The sequence below is a fragment of the Schistosoma mansoni genome, chromosome 6 (genome assembly GCF_000237925.1).
Source record: "Schistosoma mansoni strain Puerto Rico chromosome 6, complete genome".
NCBI lineage: Eukaryota > Metazoa > Platyhelminthes > Trematoda > Strigeidida > Schistosomatidae > Schistosoma > Schistosoma mansoni.
The window spans coordinates 14,455,756-14,483,258 of NC_031500.1; the positions used below are offsets into that span (position 1 = coordinate 14,455,756).

The following is a 27,503-nucleotide window of genomic DNA, read 5'->3' on the forward strand; positions in this document are numbered from 1 at the left end:
TCGACTTAAAGGATCTGTTGGGGGAACATTTCACACCACCAAGTTACATATATTCTTGGCAATCAAACCACTACTTACACAACAAATCAAGGGTAGGTTACCGATGATGGGATCCTATATGTGTGTATGCCAATTCAACTGCTCCTGTGGAGCTAGTTACATAGGCGGTACACAGAGAGCATTATCCTTGAGTGCTCGCGAATATGTATCAGCATGGTTGGGAAAAGGAGTTACTAAATCTATTAACAGAGCCATTCTTTCTAATAATCTATATAAAGGAGCTCGATTACGGCACCCCTACATAACCGAAGCCATCTGTTACAACTCGAGAAAACCGAACTTATGTATCCAGACGAGGTATATCCAGCCTTTATATTTACCTTGGTCCACAACTGGATTACCAGATACCTCAAATGGATATTATAAACTTTTTACTCCCCTCCCAATTCTTTCTGCATTTATCGTTCTTAACCTACACACTCATCTTTTATAATTCACATGAATTTTTTATCATAATTACTTTAACAGCACCTCTCTTATTACATATTATATTCACACAACGTTATTATTATTACCTCGATTTACAATACGAAATCGTCTTACCATGCATTTTATCCATAAGATTCAATATATTACTATCACATTGATTATAACGTGATACTTTACTACGAATCATTCTGACCTTACTAATTTACAAAAGAACACAATTCTGAAGTATTTAAGACGTAACAGATGGAAAAACGTTCACCACTTTTTCTAAACATATAACATTGTCAAATTCATTAACGTATGCCTTATTTGGACCTTAGTATATATATCACAATAATAATCATGGAGTTATAAATGTAGAACCTGATGTTGACGTTATTCAAAGCAACTGTTCGGTCAAATATTCTTTGTTTTCTTTTTTGAATAATTTGTATATGAATAAACCTAATCTCATTATCCAGGGTTAGATAATAGTTATATGAAATAATACCAATATTAATACCTCTCATAATAATGATAATATACCCCGACTAGCAAGCTCTCTCTCTCGCAGTTGTTTAACATTAAAATTCCAATCAGTTAGCTTTGTAAAAATATTGTAAATTTAATTGACGCATTACGGTCATATGGATGTGGTTGCTTTCACTTAATACACAGGAACGAATGGTCACATTTCTTTAGTAATTTTTTGTTTCATTATGTAGTTCGACTTCAAATAACAAGTGAGCTAAGCTCCTAAACAGATTCTAGCGTTTTCTTGTGAGTACTTATACAAATCATAATAATGAAGAAAACTATAATTTAATAAAAACTCAGATTTTACATAAATCATCGTCTAATATGTAGTTCTTTAGAAGGCTCAGGAACAATTCACCACCAACAAACACACACGTCAATCCTTATTCAATATAAAATTCAGATAACAAACTCGTTCATATTATGAATCTTTGTCAAGTGAGATGCTTGGAACATATGTCACCTATGTTCGACAGCCGCCTAACTAACCCATCACATGATATTAGCTGATATAGAAATTTGAAGAAAGTTAAGGATGATCAGACGTAGATGTGACATCAGTCCACCAAGTAGCTATTGACTGTTCTGAGTAATGTTGATATATGAAGACTATTTGTTAAGAATCCGTGCAATAATAGCTATCAGAGGTAAGAGATGCTGAACGATATAGAGCAGTATCGGTCATAATAAAGTAGATGCATGGAATCTACATCTTGAATTCTAACAACTCATCATATATTCCCCTTTCCCCTGTCATCTCGAACTATATTCTCAATGTTTAATAATTCTCATTATTACTGCTATCATGTCTTTTCGACTCCACCGCTATTCTTTTTTTCTATTTACATCTCATATTAATGTAGTGTGTGAATTTGGGCTAACGCATTTATTTATCATTGATTTGAACACATAAATATTGGTACAAAGGGGTACCAGATACCTATGCGCCACACAAATCTCATTTGATTTGTGTGAGGTCTGTGATACTGACCAGGTGCCCAAACTGAAGCAGGTGGTTTTCTTAGTGGGGCACACCCGGAGCCTTTGACCTAAAGGTCTAATCCACAAGGCAGTGGAGCATCGTGAGGAGATGCAGTCCCATGGTAGCCGGTGACCAACGTTTGATTCATACGCCATTTGTTCCCTCAGGATACTGGAGCCCATGTGCACCATTGGTTTGAAATCAGGGTTTCCCAACTCCCCTAAGTAGACGCTCCGTGTCCACCAACCCGGTTAAAGCGCTGGACATTCGCTTTTCGTCCTCTCGATGTCGTAAACAATACCCCCGCCACGAGAAGGCAGTGAGTAGGACTTGTGTGGCAGAGGCTATATACGAATGGCCATATGAGAGCATTTCGAGAGGGAGAGAGCACTCTCTCCACTCTCGGCCGTACCACTGCATTTGGGGGCTAACACAAGTTTGTACCAGATCCTAATGTTAAATTCATAACAAAACAATGTTATTTCCGTTTTTTTGCAAAACACTTTAATCAAAAAATAGAAAACAAAAAAAATAAAAGATAGGAGAAAAATAAATAAGTGAAGGTAAAAGTGAGAAAAAATAAAAATCAATAAAATATGATGAAATAAACAACGAATCATGAATTTCATAGATATTCAAACTTATATTAAGAACACTATAATGTTGTCGATAATTTTTCATCCGGTTAATTTGAATGTTAACAATGATGATGAATTGTACTTGGAATTATGTGATAATGTTATCGATTGATTGAGTATCATGATCATGATGATGATCACGATCATCATCATTCACAACAATATTTGATTTAGACGATGATGATTGTGAATTATTGACAACTGATTTCTATACAAATTGTGATTAGATATAGAAAAGAAGAAGAAATGGTTATCAACACGTATGATATAGTAGCATTAAGAGATGTTAAGAAAAAAAGTATATTAAGAAATGGATTATCAGATAAAACGGTTGTTATCATTATCTATTGGTAAAAGATAAAGATAATATCTAGCTTTCGCCAACTTGCGTCATTTATGGCGTAGGTGAGATATCCGTCTACCAAAACAAAGGACGGGTTTACTGTGCAGCAGTTCGTTCCGTTCTACTTTATGGCAGTGAAACATGGCCGATAAGAGTAGAGGATATTCGTAGGCTGCTAGTATTCGATCATAGGTGTCTTCGAATTATTGTTCGCATATCCTGGGACCACCGGGTAAGTAATGCAGTTGTTGGGAAACGGGTACTAGGTAATGATGGCAAATCGATTGATGAAGAAGTGGAACTTCATCAATTGAGATGGCTGGGACATGTGTTACGTATGCCCAACCACCGACTGCCCCGACGTGCAATGCTTTATGGTGTAGGAGTAGGTTGGAAGAAAGCTAGGGGCGGCCAGACCAAAACGTGGCATAAATCCATGAAGTCACTGGCAATTGGACTGACAAATGTTGGTAGGTGTAGACTACCTGGTTGGGATCCGCGAGATGATAGCAATCGATGGTTAGAGACCTTGAATGACATGGCTCAAAATCGTTTACAATGGCGAAGGTGCATCCACTCTTTGTGTCCTGCCAAATTCTAATCTTCTGAATTCTTCATGTCCCTATCTTTTTTTCTTTACAAATTTATTTCATTGTATTATACTCCTTCCCTAACATCTTCAAACCCTAATCTTTCACATTAATGCTTATACACTTACTACTTTGTTATATCTGTGGACGAGTGGATGATTAGTTGATGGGTGAGGTGATGAGACCGCCAATTAGGAAGCAGCGAATTATCGGTTGGAACGGTGACACACGAAACCGTACGAGCAGACTAGAGTGCTAACCGGTCCTGCGATCTGCCTAGCCCAGCCAGTTAAGCCCAAAACACCAATAACAGCCTCAGTGGTATGAATCATTGTATTTCAAACATACTGAGTTTATATACCAACCAACAACCATATCGACCCATAAAATAGATAATAACATTTGTACAATATTTAGCCGAATGTGACTGTGAATAGTAATCAACAAACTGACGATAACTCAAGAATCGTATGATAAGTCAAAGGTCAAAATAAAGCTGATGATAAGAGAAATACGAATATGAATAGTTCAGTTACGTAATAATTGTACAATACGAAATAGTCATATTACATTGATCCATAAATAGACCTAAAAGTTATCATTCGTAATTCACCGGGGGATATAACATACTTCTACCACTATGGGATTTGAATCGACAACTGCATCTGTGCTAATGTGGTATGGCAACTCGAACTGATGTATGTAAGTACGAAGTTCTACGTTGTGACTGACTGACTAATATCAAAATATGATTGATAACATGACGGAATATCATTGGGAATTGTCACATTTATACACAGTTGATTCATGAAAATACATATCTTACTACTTACTTACTTACGCCTGTTACCCCTCGTGAAGGAGCATAGGCCGAAATACATATTTTCATGTACATTATTTACATGATAAATCATAAATTGGATATGTTTATACCTGTCTTCAGTGTGTTATCTTGATACACAAGAAACTCTGTAAGAACTCGGAAGGATAGGGACACACGTCGTTGCCTTTTCGTCGTTTCTGCCTACGCTCCCACTGACTGCAGCCATGATGAAATGAAAGATGACTTTTACAGAAAACTCTCTGAGCTTCTTCAGAAAGCTAAGCGCTCAGACATAGTAGTCGTAGCGGGTGACTTTAATGTCCAGGTAGACAGCTTAAATCAAACAGAAAGACATTTAGGTGGGTGTTTTAGTATTCCGGCTCAACGAATAGACAATGGTGATCGTCTGTTGCAACTATGCTCAGACAATCGTTTATTTTTAGCAAGCACTAATTTTAAAAATAAGGAGAGACATCGTCTAACATGGCGACCACCTGCACCAAACCAACGATGGACTCAAATAAATCATATTGCCATCAGTCATCATTGGAGAGGCTCGATAGAAGATTGTCGCTCGTATTGGAATACTTGTTTAGACTCTGATCACGCTTTAATACGAGCACGCATTTGTCTGCGCCTCAATGAACGCAGGAAAAGTACACTAAGAAGACCCATTAGGATTGAACTGGAGGACGAGAAAGCCAAATGCGAATTCCAGAAACAACTGAGTTCGCATCTAGGCAGTTCTGTAAACAAGACTGACCCAGATGCTGCTTGAAAAGACACACGAACAGCTGTGGAAACAGCAGTAACATCTGTTAGTTATTTAAACCATAGGGCTCCAAAAAACCAATGGATTTCTTCTAAGTCTATTTCACTGATGGATTCGCGTAAACTCATCCCATCAGGCTCTGAACACGACGAAGAGCGTAAACAAATTAGATCTAGGTTAACTAAAAGTCTAAGGAACGATCGTGAGCAGTGGTGGGCAACGAAAGCAAAAGAGATGGAAAAGGCAGCGGCTGTAGGCAACACCAGGCAACTATTCAGACTAATAAAAGAAACCGGAATTAAGAAGTCAAGTGTAAGTGAGACAATCTCGGAAAAAGACGGAACCCTTGTCTGCTCTCAGCCCAGACGTTTAGAACGATGGGCGGAACACTTTAAGGAGCAGTTTAGCTGGCCTTCAGCTACTGCACAACTACCCACTATTCCCAGACAGTCTGAATGGAACATTGAAATAAGTCCCCCAACTCTAGTTGAAGTTCAAAAGGCTATAAATAATCTGAAACGAGGAAGAGCAGCTAGACCTGATGGATTGGCCCCAGAGGTCTTTAAATATGGTGGTCCAATTTTAGCGATTAGGTTGACTAATATTCTGGCTAAAATCTGGGAGTTGGACGTAATCCCATCCGACTGGTCACAATCACTGATTGTCCCAATATATAAGAAGGGGCCAAAATCATCCTGCGATAACCATAGAGGGATTAGTCTGACTAACATAGCATCTAAAATACTAGCCTCAATAATTATCGGGCGCCTAACTAAGACTCGTGAAATGAAAACACGAGAAAATCAGGCTGGCTTCAGACCTGGTCGTGGCTGCATCGACCACATATTCACTATTCATCAGGTTTTAGAACACAGACATGCTTATCGGCATCCGACAATGATAGTTTTTCTTCACTTGAAAGCAGCATTTGACTCTGTAGACCGAGAGGTTACGTGGCAGTGTCTGTCATTGAAAGGTGTACCTCAGAAGTACATAAACCTTGTGAAGGCTGTTTACTCGAACACTACCAGTCGAGTGAGAGCTTATGGCGAACTGTCATATGATTTTGCAACCTCAAGTGGTGTCCGACAAGGCTGTCCACTATCCTTATTTTTGTTTAACTTCATTATAGACATATTGCTGGAAATAACACTCTCCTCGACTGAATTTTCAGGGATTGATCTTGATACGTTTTGTAAGTTGAACGCTTTATTCAGTTCCTAAGCTATTCTGATAACCCCAGGCTAGAACTATACACCGACTTGAACACCAGAGAGAAGACACGAGTATGAGAGAAAAACTTTACTGCAAGGTTCATTTATGTACAGAAAATACAGGGATTTTATAGTAATTAAGAGACCTTGAGTTTTACATAGTAGCAGTGTGTTAATCAGCCAATCAGGATCTCGTTATTTTAGTAACATAACTTCACACAACTTCTAATTAATCGCTGATTGGTTGGGGCTCTTTATGAGCCTCTGATAGAGTTCTCCGGAAGCCGACTCAACAGATCTCCTACCAGGGGGTCCACTAATCGACTTAGAATACGCAGATGACATAGTCCTGTTTGGTGAAGACGCTGACAAAATGCAGAGTCTTCTGTTAGAACTGAGTATTAATGCCAGGATGTTTGGGATGCGTTTCTCCCCATCTAAATGTAAATTTTTACTCCAGGACTGGCCTGCGTCAACACCCGAACTAAGGATAGGGAGTGAAGTAGTCGAACGCGTCGACAACTTCACTTATCTTGGAAGTCTGATCAGCCCTAATGGGTTGGTATCTGACGAAATCTCAGCACGGATTCAAAAAGCTCGTTCGGCTTTTGCCAACTTACGTCACCTATGGCGAAGACGAGATATCCGTCTATCAATTAAGGGACGAGTATACTGGGCAGCAGTTCGCTCTGTTCTACTTTACGGCTGCGAAACATGGCCATTAAGAGTAGAAGATACTCGTAAGTTACTAGTATTTGACCACAGATGTCTTAGAAATATTGCTCACATTTGCTGGGATCGCCAGGTAAGTAATAGTGAGGTTAGACGCAGGGTATTAGGGAATGATGGTAAACCAGTTGATGAAGTGATGAATCTTCATCGACTGAGATGGTTGGGCCACGTGTTACGTATGCCTGAACACCGATTACCACGATGCTCTATGCTGACTAGTATTGGCAATGGTTGGAAGAGAGTTAGGGGCGGCCAAACCAAAACGTGGCATCAGTGCTTGAAGTCTCTAACTTCTAGTCTGAGTCATGTTGGTAGATGCAGACTACTTGGTTGGGGTCCGCATGACTATCGCAACCAATGGTCGGGGACTCTGTGTTACATGGCTCAGAATCGATCACAATGGGGTAGGTGCATACACTCTTTATCTTCCCTTAAACCTTAAGATTAAAATTACTTCATAACTTTCTTCCTTCCTATACTATATCCTTATATACAACCTATCTTTTATATACTACCACCACTAAATTAATTATTTCTATGGATCCGGTGTTGATCTTGTTGTGCTAACGAGGTATGGCAACTTGGACCGATGCATAAATGTGCCTGGTCCTACGTTGTAGCTGACTGACTGATAGCATAGTAGAGTTACATTGAAATCATGAACAGATCAATATTAGACCACCATTGAAAACATGGAAAAATTGAACGGCCGTTTCCTCCTTACATTCATTCATTATGTGTTCACCAGTAAATATCTTCGAGAGCAAGTTGTTGGAGTTTTAATGTAAAGCCGTGATAAGTGAATTTCAACTGTTTCAGGTGTGAAGCAGTTACTCACCGAGCACAATGGAATATGGTCACGAAATATTGTGAATAAACTGAAGCTACACATCAACACTGTTGGATGCCAGCTCAATGGTCTAGAGACGAAGCGTCCTCCCATGAATCCGAAAGTCCTAACTATGTGGTCGTGGAGGCCCAACGTTGAGGAGTCCCACACAAGGACGAAGCGGCCGTCCAGAGTTTCCAGGTTTTCGATGGTAGTATAAGACTGATGGGTTCGTGATTTCAATGAGTAATTTGGTTGAGACAAGGAGAATAAAGAAGAATGACAAACTGTGTAACCTATTTCTCGGGATATTATTATCTTTACTTTTCATTGTGCAATTATTGACAGTTAGATTATGCGTTGGACATTATTTCTCCCAATCTGAAGCTTCTGACTGATCAATAAACTGCTATTATATCTTCTTCTATACTCAATTTATTATAATTTAAGCATAAGCTTCGTATTATAGTATCCATTCCTTATGCCTGATTTTTGGCAAATCGTATTTTCAAAATTATTATGCGTTCTTTTCAGTATGTCTATGTGACTAATAAAACACTATTCTGTGTGAGCTGAATTTTCAAATACAGAAGTCAGGGTAAAAGTATAGTATAGAAATAAACCAGTTAAAATCGAGGCCACGACTTCTAAGTTCTTGGACGAAATCCAGGTATCATGTATAACTAGAAATACAAATATCTTCCCATAATGCTCAAAAAACTATGCTTTTTTCATCACCGAGCAAAGATGGAAGTGTTAAATGCACTGAATTCTTAATTCTCCCTCTTTAAATTGGGTATGACAGGCAAATTGACACTATTCTGAAATCCCAACCCTGAAACGAACCTCAAATTGTTGGTATTCGATTTTATGAGCAAACTCATCAAATAGCGCTTCTTCGATTTTGAGTAAAATTTATTTACCCTGTATAGCTGAAGAGCATTTTTACATTTTAGCTGATGCTAATTCATGATGAAAATTTACTCTAAAACCCCAATCCTAACTACGGACAATGTGAAGACTTGTAAAAATCCATTTGGTGTTTTTTATAAGAGTTCAAAAGACGGAAAACCTGTATCCATAATTTCGTTGTTTTTTTTATTTAGAGACAGAGTCAGTCAATCAGTCAGTCACAACGTAGGACCAGGCACATATATGCATCGGTCCAAGTTGCCATACCTCGTTAGCACAACAAGATCAACACTGGATTCATAGAAATAGTTAATTTAGTGGTGGTAATATATAAAAGAAAGGTTGTATATAAGGATATAGTATAGGAAGAAAGACATATATGAAGCAATTTTAATCTCAAGGTTTAAAAGAAGACAGAGTGTATACACCTACGCCATTGTGATCGATTCTGAGCCATGTAACACAGAGTCCCCAACCATTGGTTACGATAGTCACGCAGAACCCAACCAAGTAGTCTGCATCTACCAACATGACTCAGACTAGAAGTTAGAGACTTCAAGCACTGATGCCACGTTTTGGTTTGGCCGCCCCTAACTCTTTTCCAACCATCCCCCACACTAGTCAGCATAGCGCGGTGTTCAGACATAAGTAACACATGGCCTAACCATCTCAGACAGAGTAACCTGCAGAAGACGAGAATAGATTCATTAATTATGTAAAATCTGTTTATACTCTGCAACATTAATTTCTTTTCTATAAACTATCTACTTATAAAACCTGTTTTTTGATTTGCTAGAAACTGTCTGTAAATTTACCGTGGTTATTTTGGTTTAGTCCTTATACTGTACTTTTACTAAAATTTGTCTGAATATTTCCTCGTGTTTTTCATTATTGGCTTGCGAAAAGTGAAGCGTTAAAGCAGACAATCAGCGTTTACAAAAGATTACTTAGTCAGCTTTTGGGATAATCGGATTGTAAGGTCAAATACTCATAACCGAATCCATACGTGCTGTCATAAGGTTATATTCAGAAGTCTAGTGTACCACAGACATTGATAATCTATAAGTTAATTTCCTTACATAGCCGAAGTCAGAACCAGTAGGTATTCGAGATTATCAGAGTATATGGCATTCGTAATTTAGTGACCTAAATTAAGGTACCATTAGAAATAATGAAGACCTCGTCATAGATAGAACCATCTGCTTTGAGGTCTCACAAGGAGCGCTGAACCATTAGAAAATTGGGCGTTAACTTAAAACGATGCATATATTTACATGGTTTTGCGTTGCATATGACTGACTTATGCATTTCCAACTTCAGACCATTCATCATACAACGCGACGATCAACCAATGGCGCTGGTAACGAATAATTCACTTCCGATATGTATGGACATTAGTCGGCGATTATACAACACTAGAGCTTTAGGAAGTCTTGGTTCCAAACCGATAGTGTACATAGACTCCAGGATCTTGGGGAAACGAATGGAGTATGAATTCATTCTGATCAACGGCTATGGAACGGTATCACTTGATATTGCCCCACTACTTTATATATTATACCTCAACGTGAAGGAGACGGAGAACTGACCTCATAAGAAGATTATCTACTTCAGTTTGGACGCCCATACATATATGTCAATGATTTCACTACAACATTATTTCTCTATTCATGTACGACATACTCTATTTTTAATGACCATTTTTGCCCCCAAATGCCCTGGTACGGCCGAGAGTGGGGAGAGTTCGCTCTCCCTCTCGAAATGCTCTCACATGGCCAGCGAATATATAGCCTCTACCAGGGAAGTCCTACTCACTGCCTTCTCGTGGCGGGGGTGTTGTTCACAAAAGTGAGAGGACGAAAAGCGAATGTCCGGTGCTTTAACCGGGTTGGTGGATGTAGAGGATCCACCTATGGGAGTTGGAAAACCCTCATTCCAAACCAATGCTGCACATGGACTGGCTCCAGTATCCTGAGGGAATAAATGGCGTATGAATCAATCGTTGGTCACCGGCTACCATGGGACTGCATCTCCTCACGATGCTCCACTGCCTTGTGGATCAGACATTTAGGTCAAAGGCTCCGGGTGTGGGCCCCTAAGAAAACCACCTGCTTCAGTTTGTGCACCTGGGCAGTATCACAGCCCTCAAGCAAATCGAATGAGATTTGTATGGTGCATATGTATCTGGTGCTTCCTTGTACCAATATTTATGTGTTTAAATAAAATAAATAAATTTACCAGATTTTATAAGTATTAAAACTACCTAAAATTGTTCAGTGTACACACAAAATAACAAAAACAGAACAGTAAAAATTTATGTTAGTAATATTAACTCACTTGAAGTGAATTCACACTAGTCCCAAGTCTTGGCCATTCTATTTCATCTGTAACTAAACCAATTGGTTTTAAATTGGAATCAGATAATTTTCTGTTAGACGAAGTAGTTTTCATTATATTAACCTCAGTATTTTTAATCAAATACTTTTTATCTTGCTTAATTGTTTTAATTCTACTTGTAACAGAGTTAATAGTTGGTGTAATGATGACATTATTATGACTAATACAAGCATTAGTATTGGTAATGGCATTAGTATGATTAGTTTTAGACTTAAAACTATTCTTTTTATATACATCACGAGACATAGTGTTAACTTTTTCCATCCCAGTTATAGAACTATCATAATACTCGTGTTGATACTGTTGTTTCTGTTCATTTACACGATTATTAGTACTTTTACTGCTATTATTATCGTTATCATTATTATTATTATCACGATTTACTTCAGCAATAACAGTAGGGTTAAAAGCACGAATCGAATGATGATTGCTATGAGTGGTAGTGACAACATTTTCATTTGTACTTGCTTGCAAATTGAATCGCTGTTTTTGATGATGACCTATATGATCAGTAGAAGCAGTAGTACTGTTACTACTACTACTACTAGTAGTAGTAGTAGTAGTAGTAGTAGTAGTAGTAGTAGTAGTTGTTGTTGTTGTTGTTGTTGTTGTTGTTGTTGTTGTTGTAATGATAGTATTACACTGATCAGAATGACATTTCCTTATTCCATTGGCAGTATTCTGTTTTAACGCACCGATAGAAAGTGGATGATTATTATTAATATCATCACTCTGATTATTATCATTACTATTATTGTTGTTATCAATAATGATACTATTGGGAATAAATTCTTCTGATTGATTATGGTGAAGAACACTTCCATCGCCTGATGAATACTTTTGTGAGTTTTTATGAAACTCTTCGACGGACACACCACTACTAGCGTTACCATTTTGGTGATGACGACGGCGACGTGTTTGATTGTTGCTATGAAAGTTACTAACAGTGTTAATGCGGACTTCATTTGTCAAATTATTCAGTGTAACAAGTTGTTTTCCATGGAATGGTAAATACTGATTACTCTGAGGACATTGTTGTCGCGGTGAATGAATCATCAACGGTGTTGTATAATTTGATCGTGGTAAACTGTTCAGAAAACTATGAGATATCACATTGTCCGAAGGAAAATGTTCATGAATATGACATGGTTTTCGACTGTTTGTATTGACAGTAGTAGTGTTACGATTCATTTCTGAGTGTTGAATAGCATAATCTGGAGATGGTAAACTGGAATATGTACATGACCAATAACTGACGGCTAATGGTGCGATAGGTAGACTTGGTGTGTTCGATAGGGTTTGTTTTTGTATATGTTGACAACTCGATCCCAAATATCCTGTAAAATCATGTCGACCAGAGTCATTATGTAAATACATTGTAGTATCCAGATCACAAGTACCAGGAGATGGAAATACAAAGTTATTTTGATAATGATGATATTGTGAAAATCTACTGGGATCACAACGTGATTGACCATTCGAGATATCAACACACTGTTGTTGTTGCCGTTCTTGTTGATTATCTTGAGGATGATCTTGATGGTGTGGATGTGAGAAAGATAGAAAGTTTCGATCATGTTGTAAAGCTGGTGATGTATACGATCTAGACATGTATCTACTATTATGACCTATATCGAATGATTTATCAAAAAGTGTATTTCCTCTTGATGGGAAATTAGATTTTGATAATTTGATGAAATTCATTGGCCAAGCTGTGGGATGAGATTCAGTAGAAAGAAAAAGCAGCAGGTAAAATCGCATGCAAAGAAAGAAAATTGTCGGTATTAACTAGCGTATAACACAACAGATGAAGAGTTATGTTAGGAAAAAAACTCTTTACTTCTCCGTAAACTGTCAAATTTGTTACAATAGTCAAAACTATGAAACCAGAATATCCATAAGTCCTTAAATTCTAGAATTTTATATCAACCAAAAAACGACTTATTGAGGTTTTGCATAGTTCTGTATGCGTTGGTTCTAAATACTTTTCTTCTATCAAAAAGTATAAAACACTTTTAGTATGCTTGATATGCATTTAGCAGTGGAATTTATGATACGCTTTCCATACCATTTCAAATTCATTAGAGGTATGGACTAGTATTCTAACGTTGATATTTAAGGTTAAACTTGCCACATTTCCTTTTAAATACACCTGTTATTTAATAAGCTACTGGATCTAAGGATAGCTTCTAAAGTGCTCAAAGGATGTGAAGATATCAGTACGCGTTTGTAGTTTCCATTTCTTGATACTCAGGACTGTTAATGATCAGTTTTAACACCAACACCTGGATCTAAGCACATTCACCTGACGACTCTTGATTAGGACGAAATGTGGAACCTGCATTTCATTGATATTTAGACACCAAATAAACTAAAACTTGTGAGATAAAATATCTAGGTAATCCGCTCAGGATGCATACATATATCCACTGAGACTGATAAATCTCAGTTGTGGATATCACCAACGGAAAGTTACAAACCTTTACTTGGAAACAGTACCGCCCCGGCCGTTTTGACTTAGTATGGGAATCCTGAGGAGTGCGCACCCACGATCCTATAATCTTTAGAGGTTACCTCAAAACAAAGTTTCTTCTCAATGACGCAAATATAATACATGTTAATGAAAATTTAGAGTTAATCGGATACTAAGCTGAAACTGTGTCTAACGCACAAACTAGCTCTATTTAGTCACACTGAATGATATCTAAAACTTTAACTGATTTATCTGTTGTATCGAGTATGTAGGATTCGCAGTCCTACTGCGGAAACCACTCTAATTCCTTGATCTTACTGCTCATAATTCGAAACAAGAACCACTGCAAATCCAACGACACAAAACAAGAATACAAAAGGCTAGTGAAATGAAGATTCATTAGCTCTTCAAAAGATACGTCAATTTTTAATCCCATCACATCGCCAACCAATTACAATGGGAGGATCTCTCTGATAAAGGTCCAGTATCAATTTAAAGAACTTTGGATATATATATATGAGAATTCAATCAACCTCACAGTTAAAACAGTAACACGACAATCAGTTAGTTAAGTGGACAAAAGTAACCGCACGAAGAAACATAAAACTCTAGTTAATAACTTTCTATAATTAGAAATATTTTCAAAAAGCCTAAAAACATAATAATAAAAACTTCTTAATGGGGATATTAATGCTAAACAGTTAACCTTTGTTTGAGATAAAAGACTTTTTAGCTCAATGTGAATAATTAACTCATCATTGAGATACTCAATTAGGTTAAGAAGAAACTTAGAGGAGTGGTTAAACCAAAAACTTGACATTAGTTCACCAAATAATCTAACCAATGAGATCATATGCTGGACTGCTAGAGTGAGGTCCGTGAGATAAACGCAATCAGTAATTAGAAAACTTAGGGTGACACATAGGCTTAGAAACAGTCACAAAAACACAGACACATAGACTCGTTATCTTCCTCTCAATATTAAATTCAAGCACTTCTAAAATACATGACTATCAACCTTGTCTTTTTGAATTATATTATTGACGTTTATTCTTTCGCATCATCATTATTAGTGTATTATTTCAACTCTTTTCGTATTTATCTAGTTAATTTCTTCTGGTGGTACTAATATGACATGGTAATTTGGGCCAATGTACATTTGTACCAGGTCCTACGTTGATAATGACCGAATATCGATTTACGAAAACAAACCATCATTCCAGATGGATAATTTTTTAAATGAATAGATATTGTCCACATTCATATATACATTAATCATGTATTATCATTGTTATCATCTACTAAGCTAAGTCTCCCCTGTCCAATTTTAATGCATAAAATGAAGAAAGATTCAGTTAAACCATATGAAACCTACAAAAATTGTCACATCGGTTAATAACAATTTCTATGAATGTATAAAATAATGAAGATACTACAACAGCTCAGCAGGCCGACGTTAACGATGCTAGACTCTCTAAGCTGAATAGTTTATTCGAGCTGCTTTCCAGTGTTTGTTCTTTTGACAAAATTATTAGAATATATCTCAAAAAGACATTTAGTTATTAGAGATGTAAATAGCATACTATACCAAGTCAAAAAATACAAACAGTTTCAAGATGATAATGATAAAGCCAATCATATCACGGTTATTTAATTACAAGTATTAGAAAAGGAGTAATGCTACACATCACTTGAAAAATGGAACTTTTTCGTTAAGTCGAATATTTGAGAGAAAGAACTTCTCGAATATAAACTCATTAGAGTAATCCTATCAGGCTTTTCTCACGTACAAATGTTTAGAAAACCGTTTAACTGAATAGACAGGATAAAATATAAATACTATTTCATTAAAAAAAACGAGAATACAAACATGACAATACAAATAGAGGAATAAGAAGTTTACAATGACGACCAAAGGCTCAGTGACTAGCTTTGAGAAGAAATTTCTAGAGTTCTAGTGAGAGAAGTCGCGATCAGCGGATTTCAAATGTCAGATCGCCTAGTACGGTAACGGGAGGAAATAGTCAGCTCTCCCTCTCAAAATTCTCTCACATGGTCACGCGTATACAGCCACTACCAGGGATGTCCTACTCATTGTCTTCTCGTAGCAGGGGTATTATTTACGAAATTGAGAGGACAAAAATCGAATTTCCGGTGTCTTGACCGGGTTGGTGGATATGGAGGATCCACTTAGGAGAGTTGGAAAACCCCGATTCCAAACCAATGGAGAACATAGGCTCCAGGATTCTGGGTGAACAAATCAAGATTAACCCATTGTTGGTCACCGGCTACCATGGGACTGCATCGCTCAACGTTGCCCCACTGTTTTTTGGATTAGATCTCTAGATTAAAAGCTCGGCATGTGATACCCTAAGAAACCACCTGCTTCGGTTTGGGCGTCCAGGCAGTATTTCAGCCCTCACACAAATCTCATTTGATTTGTGTGGTGTATATGTATTCGGTGCCCCTTTGTACCAATATTTACGTGTTCAAATAAATAGACATAATAAATAATACTGTCAGATGTGAGGCAGATAAGCACCGAACACAATGGAAGATGGTCACGAAATATCGTTGGTTGCTGAAATTACACATTGACACTAATGTATGCCGACCCGATTGTCTAGAGATTAAGTGTTCGTCTATGAGACCGAAAGTCCTGGCTATGGTTCCCGTGTGCGTGGTCGTGGATGCACACTGTGGAGCAGACCCATGTTAGGAGATAAACGGTCGTCCAGTGTTTCCAGGTTTTTAGTGGTGGTTAGCGATTTTAATCAAATTCGACAATCTCAAGAACCTTTTACTGACAACTAGTGAAATTTATTGAAAAATACGTTCATCTATAACATGAACTATCATGCTATTTATAGTCAATTATATCAAGCGTATTATTACTTGGCATTGACCCACACTCCAAGTTCAGAAGTTAGTGTTACTACCACGTTGCCCAAACAGAAATATATTCAGCGCGATTCGAAACTGCAACTTAGTGGCCTAACTGGACGTCATAACATCTGAGCCACCTTTCAACACTTCAGATTTGATTTAGCCGGCAAGTACAAGGTAAAGCCGATGAAATGAAAGATTCTTCAGTAAACGCATTACTCAGGGAAGTTTATGAGTTAAGAGTAAATCACCAATTTACTTGTCAAATTTATATGGTGAAGATCTGTAGTTTATGCGGATGACTTTGATGGAAGTTAAGTTCTCACAGTTGGATCGTTTAATCACTAAGCTTTTATTGTTCTTTCAAAAAATATCAGCAACAGCATCAGATCAATAATAACCAATCAAAACAAAATCGACAGCACAAGCTACTAATCATACGTAGAGAAATTGAAGTAGCTCACTTCTACCTGAACTTTGTACTGACAATGTTGTTCAGAAGAACAATGAAGGCTCCATGATTAAACCATCCAGTTCAGAAAACAAAACTCCATCAAAAAATTATCGAATCGCACGACAGATAACATTTTTCATCATTGTAACCAAATGCTGAAAAAACTTTGTTCCGAAATAAAAATGTTAAAGAAACACACACACACACACACAATATTAGTTTACAATTAAAGAAAATTTGTTCGATCACACAGAACAATGAGTTAAACAAACAAAACGAAATAATGTATAGGTTATATTTACACAATAGTGGTTAGAGTTATTTATAAAATACCTATTTCTAGTGCATTAATACAGTTCTATTAGTGTTATTGTATTTTATTTATTATCATTGGCAGTGTGCTGTGATTAGACTACAACAATAATAACAGTAATCTGTTAACATAAAAGTCAATGGATAATCTACTATACCTTTACGAAGGATGAACAATTCCATTAATTGCATCGATTTCACTTTGTCTTCCTTATCTGACTGCGTTTTGTGTGTGTATGAGTGTGTGGAGACACACACAGATAGAGTGGAAGAACAAGGAAAGTTATTACATAAGACATGAGAAGATATATGTACATACATACATAATAGGTAGTACCTATGAAAATATAAGATACATTGGAATACTTCCAATGTTGATCATGATGACTGAAGACCCTGGGTTTAAGTACCAAAAGCGAGATCATGGACGTACACTGCTGAGGAATCTCATACTAGGTTGAAATGGCTGTCCAGTGCGTTCAGGTCTTCGATAGTGGTCTAGCTTAGATAGACTCGTGATTTGAATTGTATAAAGACAAAATGGGCTTAAGTTGTTCATGAAAAAGCTGCAAAAACTCTATTTTGTGGGTTTAATCCTCAACCATTTTGCTTCTTCGGATGATCTGATATTAAAATGATAAATATCATAGGTCGTGTGCAATGTGCCAGTGTTTGTTCAAAATTAACTATTAAATAAATCATATTATTAGTAATCCTCATGGAATATTAGACACTCTTAAGGTATACGAATGTCATCCATTTATAGATTGTTTTTCGATAACACCTAACCAACTTAATAAAACCTGTGCACTCAAATACGTAGTAGTTATGCGGAGTGGTATAAAAGAAGTCAAACAACCTCAGAGAAATAGATTGATACACAAGATAAATCACTTGATAAACCAAATACACACCGTTTCTAATAATGAAAAACTGATTTAAAAAGTCGAAAAAAATAGATGATTCATTTCTTGAAAAAACGCTTTACAGATATAAAATTCGGTTCCTTTGAACATTAATTCATACATATATTGCAATTTGTAGCCATTATCACTGAATGTCTTTAGTAAAGCAAATTTACAAGATTATTTCCTTTAAAAGTTCCTCCTTGTACTAATGTTCATGTGTTTTAATAAATAAAATCGGAAAGTCCCAACTTTTCATCATGTTATAACACTAATGAGAAACTATGGTCATATCGCATGTTGGGCAGTTATCCACAATTGGTATTAAGACGGTCACACAATAACACGAATGGACTGAAGTTATTTAGACATATAAACTACCAAGTTGCGGCTTAATGTTCTAAAGCCTAAACGCTCATCCTAAGGCCTGAAGCATCACATTCGATACTCTGTGGTGAAGATCGTGAATACGCGCCGCTGATGAGTCCTCCACGCTAGCGTAAAACAGCTGTACAATGCTTACTAGTTTCCAATAGCTCTCTCTAATTAAGATCAATCCGTGATGTAAACTATAATTTCCCACCTACTTCTCTATTCATTTATATACATATTTATTTGCAAATTTTTCAATCTTACAATGAATGTAGCTGATAAACTCTCATCACTAGATATTCACCATTACTATCATTGTGTGAAACAAATAAAATGGAACAAATGACAAGATGATTAGTGACAGTTTATAAACAAACAACGGCATAACTATTCTAAAGAGTAGAATAAATCACTTTAAATTAAGGTATACTGTGTACAGTTAAAATTAATTACTATTAGTAATAGTAATAATAGTAAGTAGTAAGTATCATCTGCATGTATGTGTTATTTTATAATGAGATTGAAAAATAGAAATGAATAAACAAATAAATACAGAACCATATAGGTAGTTTGAAAAGTAATAATAATGACAATTTATATATTCATGAAAACAGATCATCTTGACGTTAATACTGACAATACAACACGTGGTAATGCATTGTAAGCAAATGTTTATGGTGAAAACAACACTTTCGTTTATAGAGAGAAAGAAAGAAAGAAGAAACCAATTGATGGTAATAAAATAAGGTAATCAATGAAAACTTAAAATGAGTTTAAGTCTCATTAATATAACCATAGAAATAGAAAGATGTATAAATATTAGTAATGACATGTACGTTGGTTGTAATGCCTATTTTACACTCAGTCAGTCAGCTACAACATAGGACTAGGCACATTTATGCATCGGTCCAAATTGCCATACCTCGTTAGCACAACAAGATCAACACCGGATTCATAGAAATAGTTAATTTAGTGGTGGTAGTATGTAAAAGAAAGGTTGTATATAAGGATATAGTATAAGAAGGAAGAAAGACAGATATGAAGCAATTTTAATCTCAAGGTTTAAGAGAAGATAAAGAGTGTATACACCTACGCCATTGTGATCGATTCTGAGCCATGTCACCTAGAGTCTCCAACCATTGGTTACGATAGTCACGCGGACCACAACCAATTAGTCTGCATCTGCTAACATGGCTCAGTGTTTTACACTCACTAAGCATGTTTTTTTCTGAGACAAATGTCTTAATACTAGCTTATAAGAAAATAGAATTTCAATTAGGTTTAAATTCATCTAACGTAACTCAGTAAAAATAAAGTGCTTTGAGTCCTGATTCTGTGTGAAGAACTAAATGTACAAAACCATGTCGAGTTGATGGTACGGAATTCGAATCAGTGAGACTAGAGTTAAATGTCGAATATTTTAACCATTAAGTCACTAGTCCATTTTTCTTTATATATCTTTTGATCGATATGACAACAATAATTATTATTTGATACGATGATGTCCAGTCGCTAGTTACTTGTCTATTTTCAAGTTAATAACAATGATTACAAATATACATATATATAATAATCAGCTTTATCATTCAGATTTGATTCAAGATTATTGGAAGTCTGACTCTCGCGAGTTTCAACACGCTATAAAAATGAATTTATTCTAAGAATAGACACATACATATATGCATACACCCTGAAATAGGGCTCATAGATGAAGAAAAAAAAAGATTAAAACGCGATTTACCGCACTTACTACTTTGACACTTTCCTGTAGAAATTTACTAATACATTCGCTGGCTTTTTCAAGTCTAACTTTAGCACGATTTTCATAATCTTCAACAGTAATTAAAACATGCAAATTATCATTTAAATGCTGCTCCGAGTTTGGTCGAACAATATTTGCTCCAACCTAAATTCAAATACCATGGAAAATAGAAAATAAAAAAGTTTCTCTGAAATGATGTGAACAATGATAAAAACACGAAAATTTGAATGAATAGTCAGTCATAGATACGCACTGCTGAGGAGCTCCATACTAGGACGGAACGGTCGTCTAGTTCTTCCAAGTTTACAATGATGGTCTAGCTTAGATCGACTCATTAATTCGACTGTTGGAATAATCAGTTAGCAACGGTAGAGTCTGGTAAATATTTAAATTGGTTTAAGTTTCGAGATCACATCAACAAAGTGAGATGTGATTATGAAGGCAAATGCTAGAGTATTAGTACAAGTAGTAATAATGTCAGTGTTAATTAAAAAGACCAGGCATAGGAAATATGATTTTTAAAGAAATGGATCCGCAGAATAAAATATATACGATAATTTTAAAAATTAATATTTAAGGGAAGACAAGAATTGAATGCATCTGAGTCACGTGACACATCTACAACCAGGTAGTCTGTATCTGCCAACATAACGACTCAACATTCAATGACTTCATTGACTGATGTCATAACATAACTTTATTCCAACCTATTCCTACCCCAGTGAACATAGCACGTCGAGATGGGCATATGTTGAATATAAGTAACAATACATGTCCGAACCACTTTAGTAGATGAATCATTACCTCATCAGTCAGTTTGTCATCTTTACCTAGTACTATGCGTTACGAATATATATATATATATATATATATATATATAATTTATTGATTTATGAGGATGATATTTCAATGTGTATTGATACTCAAGCCAAGTAATCTGAACGTAATCAGTGTCCTTAGGTATGAAATGTGCATTGGACCTATTAAGTCCAAAGTACTTTTACAAGACTATTAGGAGTTTGTAACTGTACTCACTCTTGTTAGTGAACAGTTAGAAATCGTAACATACTAAACATATACTACCATAATTACTCATAATCCTGTGTTAACGATTAAAATAGCGTTAGTTATCAAACAAACAACCACGTTCATTCTGAAAAATCTTTAGTAAGTATTTTTAAAGATCTGTATACAATCCCACTACTCGTGTTGCTTAGTATTTTTCGGACATTACTCGACTAGTCCCCAAAATCGGAACACGGTTGAACAGGAATGAAATTAGACTCCAAATAAACCAAGTTGGGTGAGAGTAATAATCACAAGGCGAAAGCTGTTAGTAAACTTATAATTTATACACAGGAACATTTTAGAGTCTTCTCTATCTATCTCCTGGCGCTGACTGGCTAAAAATGGGGTATTCAGCGTGCCCCAATATCATCCTGTATAGAACATGGACTATTTCCAATCTATGACCTGCTAACATAATCGCTTAAGGAATACACAATTTTAAAAAATGTACTACTTTACTAAAATAATACATAAATGCTAAATAAATTTCAGTAGTAAACAAGAACCCTTTCTTTAGAAAAACAAGATTCAATTACAACTCACTTTTGTTTGATCTCGCATAGACCCACGACCACGAATCATAATTTTCACTCCTAAAAATTGTTGTAAGCATTTAGCAGTGGATCCGTGAGGACCAAGAATTCGTCCAACAAAGTTGTACTACATAATATTGTGCACGTTTATGAATACGGAAAAATGTTGATTGGAAATGAAGAAATAAACATAAATAAAGATAGTGTAAATTGATGGAAACGATGCCAAAAGTTTATGATGGTAAGTTTATTGTTCAAATCAAAATAGACGGGGCAGGATTCGAACATACATTATAATTGTTGAGTATTTTAACTACTGAATTATTACTTTTACAGTCGGAAACAAAGAAAAAATAAGCGGTAAAAGTGATTTCCTTTGAATTTACCAGATTTAGTAAGAATTTTCTTAGAGCTACAGTAAAATTGTAAAACGTTGGTTAATATTTCAGTCTACCATTGTAAGGCTTTTGTTATCTTTCACGACAACGACCAAGAAAAAAGGTTAGTAACTAACCATGCACATCAGTACTATTTTAACGTTGATATTTCTAAGTCTTAACAAGAAAAAGGTTAATTGTCATTTTTTCCATATTATTCACCTGGAACAGATACAACCTACATTTTTTACGCGGTACGAAAGAATGTGCAGATAGACAAAGAACACATAAACCATTATAGTGTACAATATCATATTAGGTACATGTATATTTTCCCCCTTAAAATTCCACTTAAATAAAAAGCAACTGTTAAAAACGATAACAAAACCTATGACCCTATAATGGCAGTACCTTTATTCATTTTTTTTCTCTCTCTCCACAAAACAAAAATAGTAACAGTAAATCCTTTTCTGCTCTTAAGATTTTCATTACATTTAAAAAACTTCTTGGAATACAAAAAACGTCAACCTAGTAAAAACGATTTCTTACACTAAGTGAAACCTCAGTAACAACAAACTTTTTTTCTGTAGAAGTTTAATGTCTCTACAAAATGATAATAATTATGGTAATAAATCGTTAATTAAATCTAAACAGAACAGATAAAACAACAAGGAGTAGCTCAGTACTCCACATTCATACACACCCTTGGATTAGAAAGTCATTGTAACACAATAAAAACAGGAGAAAAACATAAGCGCAAAAAGTGTCATCCATGAAAAATAAAATAGGTGGTCAAGTAATGCAGTGCTAGAAAAAAGAAAATTTACTGCCCTTTTCATTTCTCTCCTTAATTTTACATAAGATTAAAAACATACCGTAACGACAACAGTAAGAACCACGACAAATGAAGAAATTATGAAATTAGTGGTAGTAAAAGACGAAAACCGTAACCCTTTGAATAGCCAAATCTACACGAGACTATTTGATTGTGTTGTTGTGGCCATCACCGGCAATGGTTGTGATCATGATGTCTATTTTTTTGACATTTTATGATGAACTGGTTAATCAGTTGATGAACAATATAGGACGAGAAAGAACAAATAAATATGGATGAACTATAGACAAGAAACTGAGATTTATGAAAAGTCAGACTATATATATATATATCGCTGTATTAATGTTGTGTAACACATATACGTTAGCTCCTATCTTGAGTATGAGTTGCTGACAACCAATGTAATTATTACTGCAAATACAAATTGGTGGGCTGATGGATGGTTGATTATTGAGTTGAGTTCAGACCAGACCCAGCTAAGTTCAGTTTGAAAACAAGATGGTACCATTAGCTTTTATCCTAACTAAAATATGACTCAGTCATTTAAATAAACCAGTATTTCGCTACGGAGTTGTATTGAGTTATTTATCAATTGATGTGAAGTAACTCGAAAATAACTCATAAAAAGCCGAAAAAATATGAACAAAATATAGGTACCTATTTAATTTTTTTTAGGGTTGATGTCGACTTTGATTACATTTGTGAGTTATAAGTAGTATAAGCGTTGATTTTTGTGAATGCAGAACTGAGTATAGAGACGCTGTTATTCAGGGTTAATTGATAAAGACAACAACTGAGTATAATTAAAGAATTTCCAGTTTGATGAAGAAAAAAGATGTGATAGTTTTCGATGATCAACCTGCAGAAATGTTAATAGCTCAAATAAATGAGCCAACAATAGGGATGGAACTATTTAAGATGAGATTCTAATGCTCATAACGGAGACGTTATACGGAAAAATAAAGTCATACTTTTTGCCTCATACTTTCTAAATCATTTGAATCCCACACAAGGAACTTTACTTCACCCAATATCAACGCTAGAAACGTTTATCAGCTCGTTAGCTGACCATACTGGAGTTTTTCTCCAAACAAACTTAACTGGCGCCAGCATAACATTAAAATAGAGTCACCGCAATCAATTTATGTTTGTCAATATGGTGATTTCACATCAAAATAACGAAAGTCAATCTTTGTAATAAGCACTACTTGCCATCATGTCAATTAGCTACTCTACATAAACCATCACCCAACATAATTCATACGGGATTTCGTGGAGGCAGGCGATGAACTATGGATTTTAAGGCTTGTTAATTCATGTTGGTGAATATAACTTACCGTGAGATGATTTTTGTCTATAGTGATGTAACTCATCCACAAATTACAGATTTATGTACTCGGTTTTGAGCTTCATAATTTTGTGTGGGAACTACTGCTGCTACTTGGTTGCCCAAACCAAAGTAGGTGGTGAGATATTCAAACCTGTAACTAATTATTTGAAATCCAAGTGTTTGGACCACTAAGTTATCAATCCATGAGATAAATTAATACGCCAATAGGTTTAATTAGTAACACCGGACTAGTGTCACCACGAAATTCACACTACGATAACCGCTGCCTGTGTTGTTACTACTCTTTAGCATAAAGAGTACATGATTAAATACCACGAAACAAGAACTCCAACAAGCTAACCATATCCTGTTATTGCGAGCCTAACGCAAAGTTGCTTCTTATGTCTACATAAAACGTTTTCTTTTCTAAGCCGATGACAAACTAGGTCGCAGGAGTCGATTATACTAAATATAGAAACAGAATAATGTGAAGTCTATTTATTTTGCAATGTCATGTTAACGGCCTACGACTTTGATCAGAAAGCATTGCATAATCAGTTCGATGAACACGAACAAATGGGATGATAAAAGTCTTCAATTAGTCTGTTGAAATAAACTACCATTAGATAAATACTCTATGAGGACTAAAAGGAAATGGATTATCGAGAGATAGAGTATGGAAAGCACAGGTTACCCAGAAATTGTAAAATATTCAAGGAATCCAAACAAATCCGGAGAAATAGCAAAGTATGAAATACACGATCAAGACAAGGGTATATTTTATGTGTGGTAACAAATAAATGAGTGAATAAATTATTTAATGACTGATGTTAGAAACATTCAAATTACTATGATAGATTGATAGCCACTTTCTACCAAATGTATAGGTTAGCTTTGAGTACTTTGATAAAAAGAACCTCAGCGAAATGCTACAAAATCGCACTTCTTTGTTTATTAGTCATTTAAAATGACTTCAAAACTAGCCATTAAGTAACGACTGCATAATCTCACTATAAAAAATTTCGACACCTTTAAGTCACAGCTTTTTAAAAGGTTATCAGGAATGTGAATCTATTCCCGCCGCCTACTTATTTTATGGTTAATTGTTTGAGGAATTTAATCGCCTCTAAATCTGAGTGACAAAACACAAGTGCATCTTTAATTTATTACGCTTGACATATTTAAATTATTTTAGGATGTTCATTTTACTACACATATGTTCCAAGTGGTAAGTTTTGTCAGGAAGCAACTTTAAAACAAAAACAATGTACTGTTTCATGTATTTTTATGATAAGATTTTCATCTCTGACTTGTCTTTTTAGCAATAGCCACCAAAAAGCAGAAGTAACTATAGAACATGAGTATGATCATGTCTCGCCTCTTAGACATCGGAATTTAACAAACGATTCAACAGAAGTGCTCATTAACTACCAGTGGTAAGTTAAGTGAACAACAAAACCGTAAGCATACAGATGGTGAAGAGACGCATTCACAAACTAGTTGTCTATATGATAACAGTTAATTAGCTATCTCTATGCCACTGACATCACCAGAGACCAGTTCGACAGGCTACATTAGCTCTACAAATAACATGTATTATTTTGTGACTTAGTTCGTTGATGAATGTCATGTATAAAATACACCTGAAGTTTTATTTGCTATACTGCAAAAACGGAACAAAATGCAGCACAAGGAATCTAAGATGAGGATTCAATCAAATGAAACAAAATTTCTAGGAAAGAAATTTAGAACAATGGGAGAAACTAAAACAAACATCTGTAGTGTGATGTGAATCAAACGAGAAGTACGAAGTCCCATATATAGTTTAATAAATAGTATTTGTGGTTCAAACAGTTGATATCAAACTTAATTGAAGTAACCCAAATAAAAAGGGGTTGAAAACCGACGATTAAGTATCCACCTCACAGTTAAATGACTTTACTAGATAATAGGTGGAATATTTTTTTACAAATGACTATGCCTGATTGCCTACTGGAACTATTATGAGGCACAATTCCAAATACGAACACAAGCTAAATTCGAAGAAAAACAACATGAAAACTACACTGCTTATCACTTACATTGTTGGTAGAGTCCATTGGCATATATATTTTAGCTTGTAGATTAACCTTGGGGCCATCGGGTCTTGGCAATTCCTTTTCTTTTATTGGACAGATGCCGAATGTCGAAAATAATTCACTCTGAACACGCAGTATTTCTTTTAAAAGAGATAAACTAGAACACAATTAGTACCTTCGCCCAATAGTTTTTCAATATGAATGTACAAACCAGGAGTGGCTAGGAGTTTCATACGATCCATGAACAGTTCCTTCAAGTAGTCAAGTAAATGCTTCGTATTTTTTAATTCTAAGGCTTTTTCGGAGCACATTAGAATACGAAGTAATTAACTTATTGATTATTAGGTTAAAGAAGGGGTTAATTCATTCATAAAACATTCCCGAACTAGCAATGTGTGAGAAGCAAGCTTGTGTTGATGTTAGATTGTTAGCATATAGTTATAAGAGACATTTTAAACAGAAATGGGTAGTCTGAAAGGTAAAAGACACAAAAACTGTAATAAACAGATAAAGTCAACGATTTTTAGATTGTCTCTCAAGCATCATGGGTCTAGTATATCTTAATTAAACTGACTGCTATCCTCACCCATACGAACTAGAAGTCATATTTAAGATAGAGTGAACTGTGATATTTAACACAATCAGCACAATGGACGTATTTAAATCATTATGGTAATTACACTCTCGGCCGTACCAGGGCATTTGGGGGCGATTACAAGTGTAATGCATGATAATGAAGATATGCGGCTACGATGATGGAATTCCATTGAGTAGGGCTTTGAAATTAGCATCCTTAGTTTAAGAAACGAATTCCATGAACTAAGAGAAATCGTCGATTCGATTAAGTTATAACAGTTGTCACAAACAGAGATTCTAGGATG

General features: G+C 35.6%; 1 protein-coding gene across 1 annotated transcript; it reads right to left on the reverse strand.

Annotated features, from left to right (window-relative positions):
• Nucleotides 1–2,713: 2,713 nt before the first annotated feature.
• Smp_149420 (kh-domain rna binding protein-related) lies at nucleotides 2,714–26,933 on the reverse strand (the record flags this gene model as incomplete). Its single annotated transcript, XM_018798361.1, has 9 exons — nucleotides 2,714–2,833; nucleotides 11,178–11,546; nucleotides 11,622–11,737; nucleotides 12,014–12,949; nucleotides 17,521–17,581; nucleotides 20,390–20,545; nucleotides 22,013–22,129; nucleotides 26,626–26,762; nucleotides 26,798–26,933. The coding sequence occupies 9 exons, from the start codon at nucleotides 26,931–26,933 to the stop codon at nucleotides 2,714–2,716; spliced, it is 2,148 nt and encodes a 715-aa protein (XP_018653311.1).
• Between the last annotated feature and the right edge of the window lie 570 nt (nucleotides 26,934–27,503).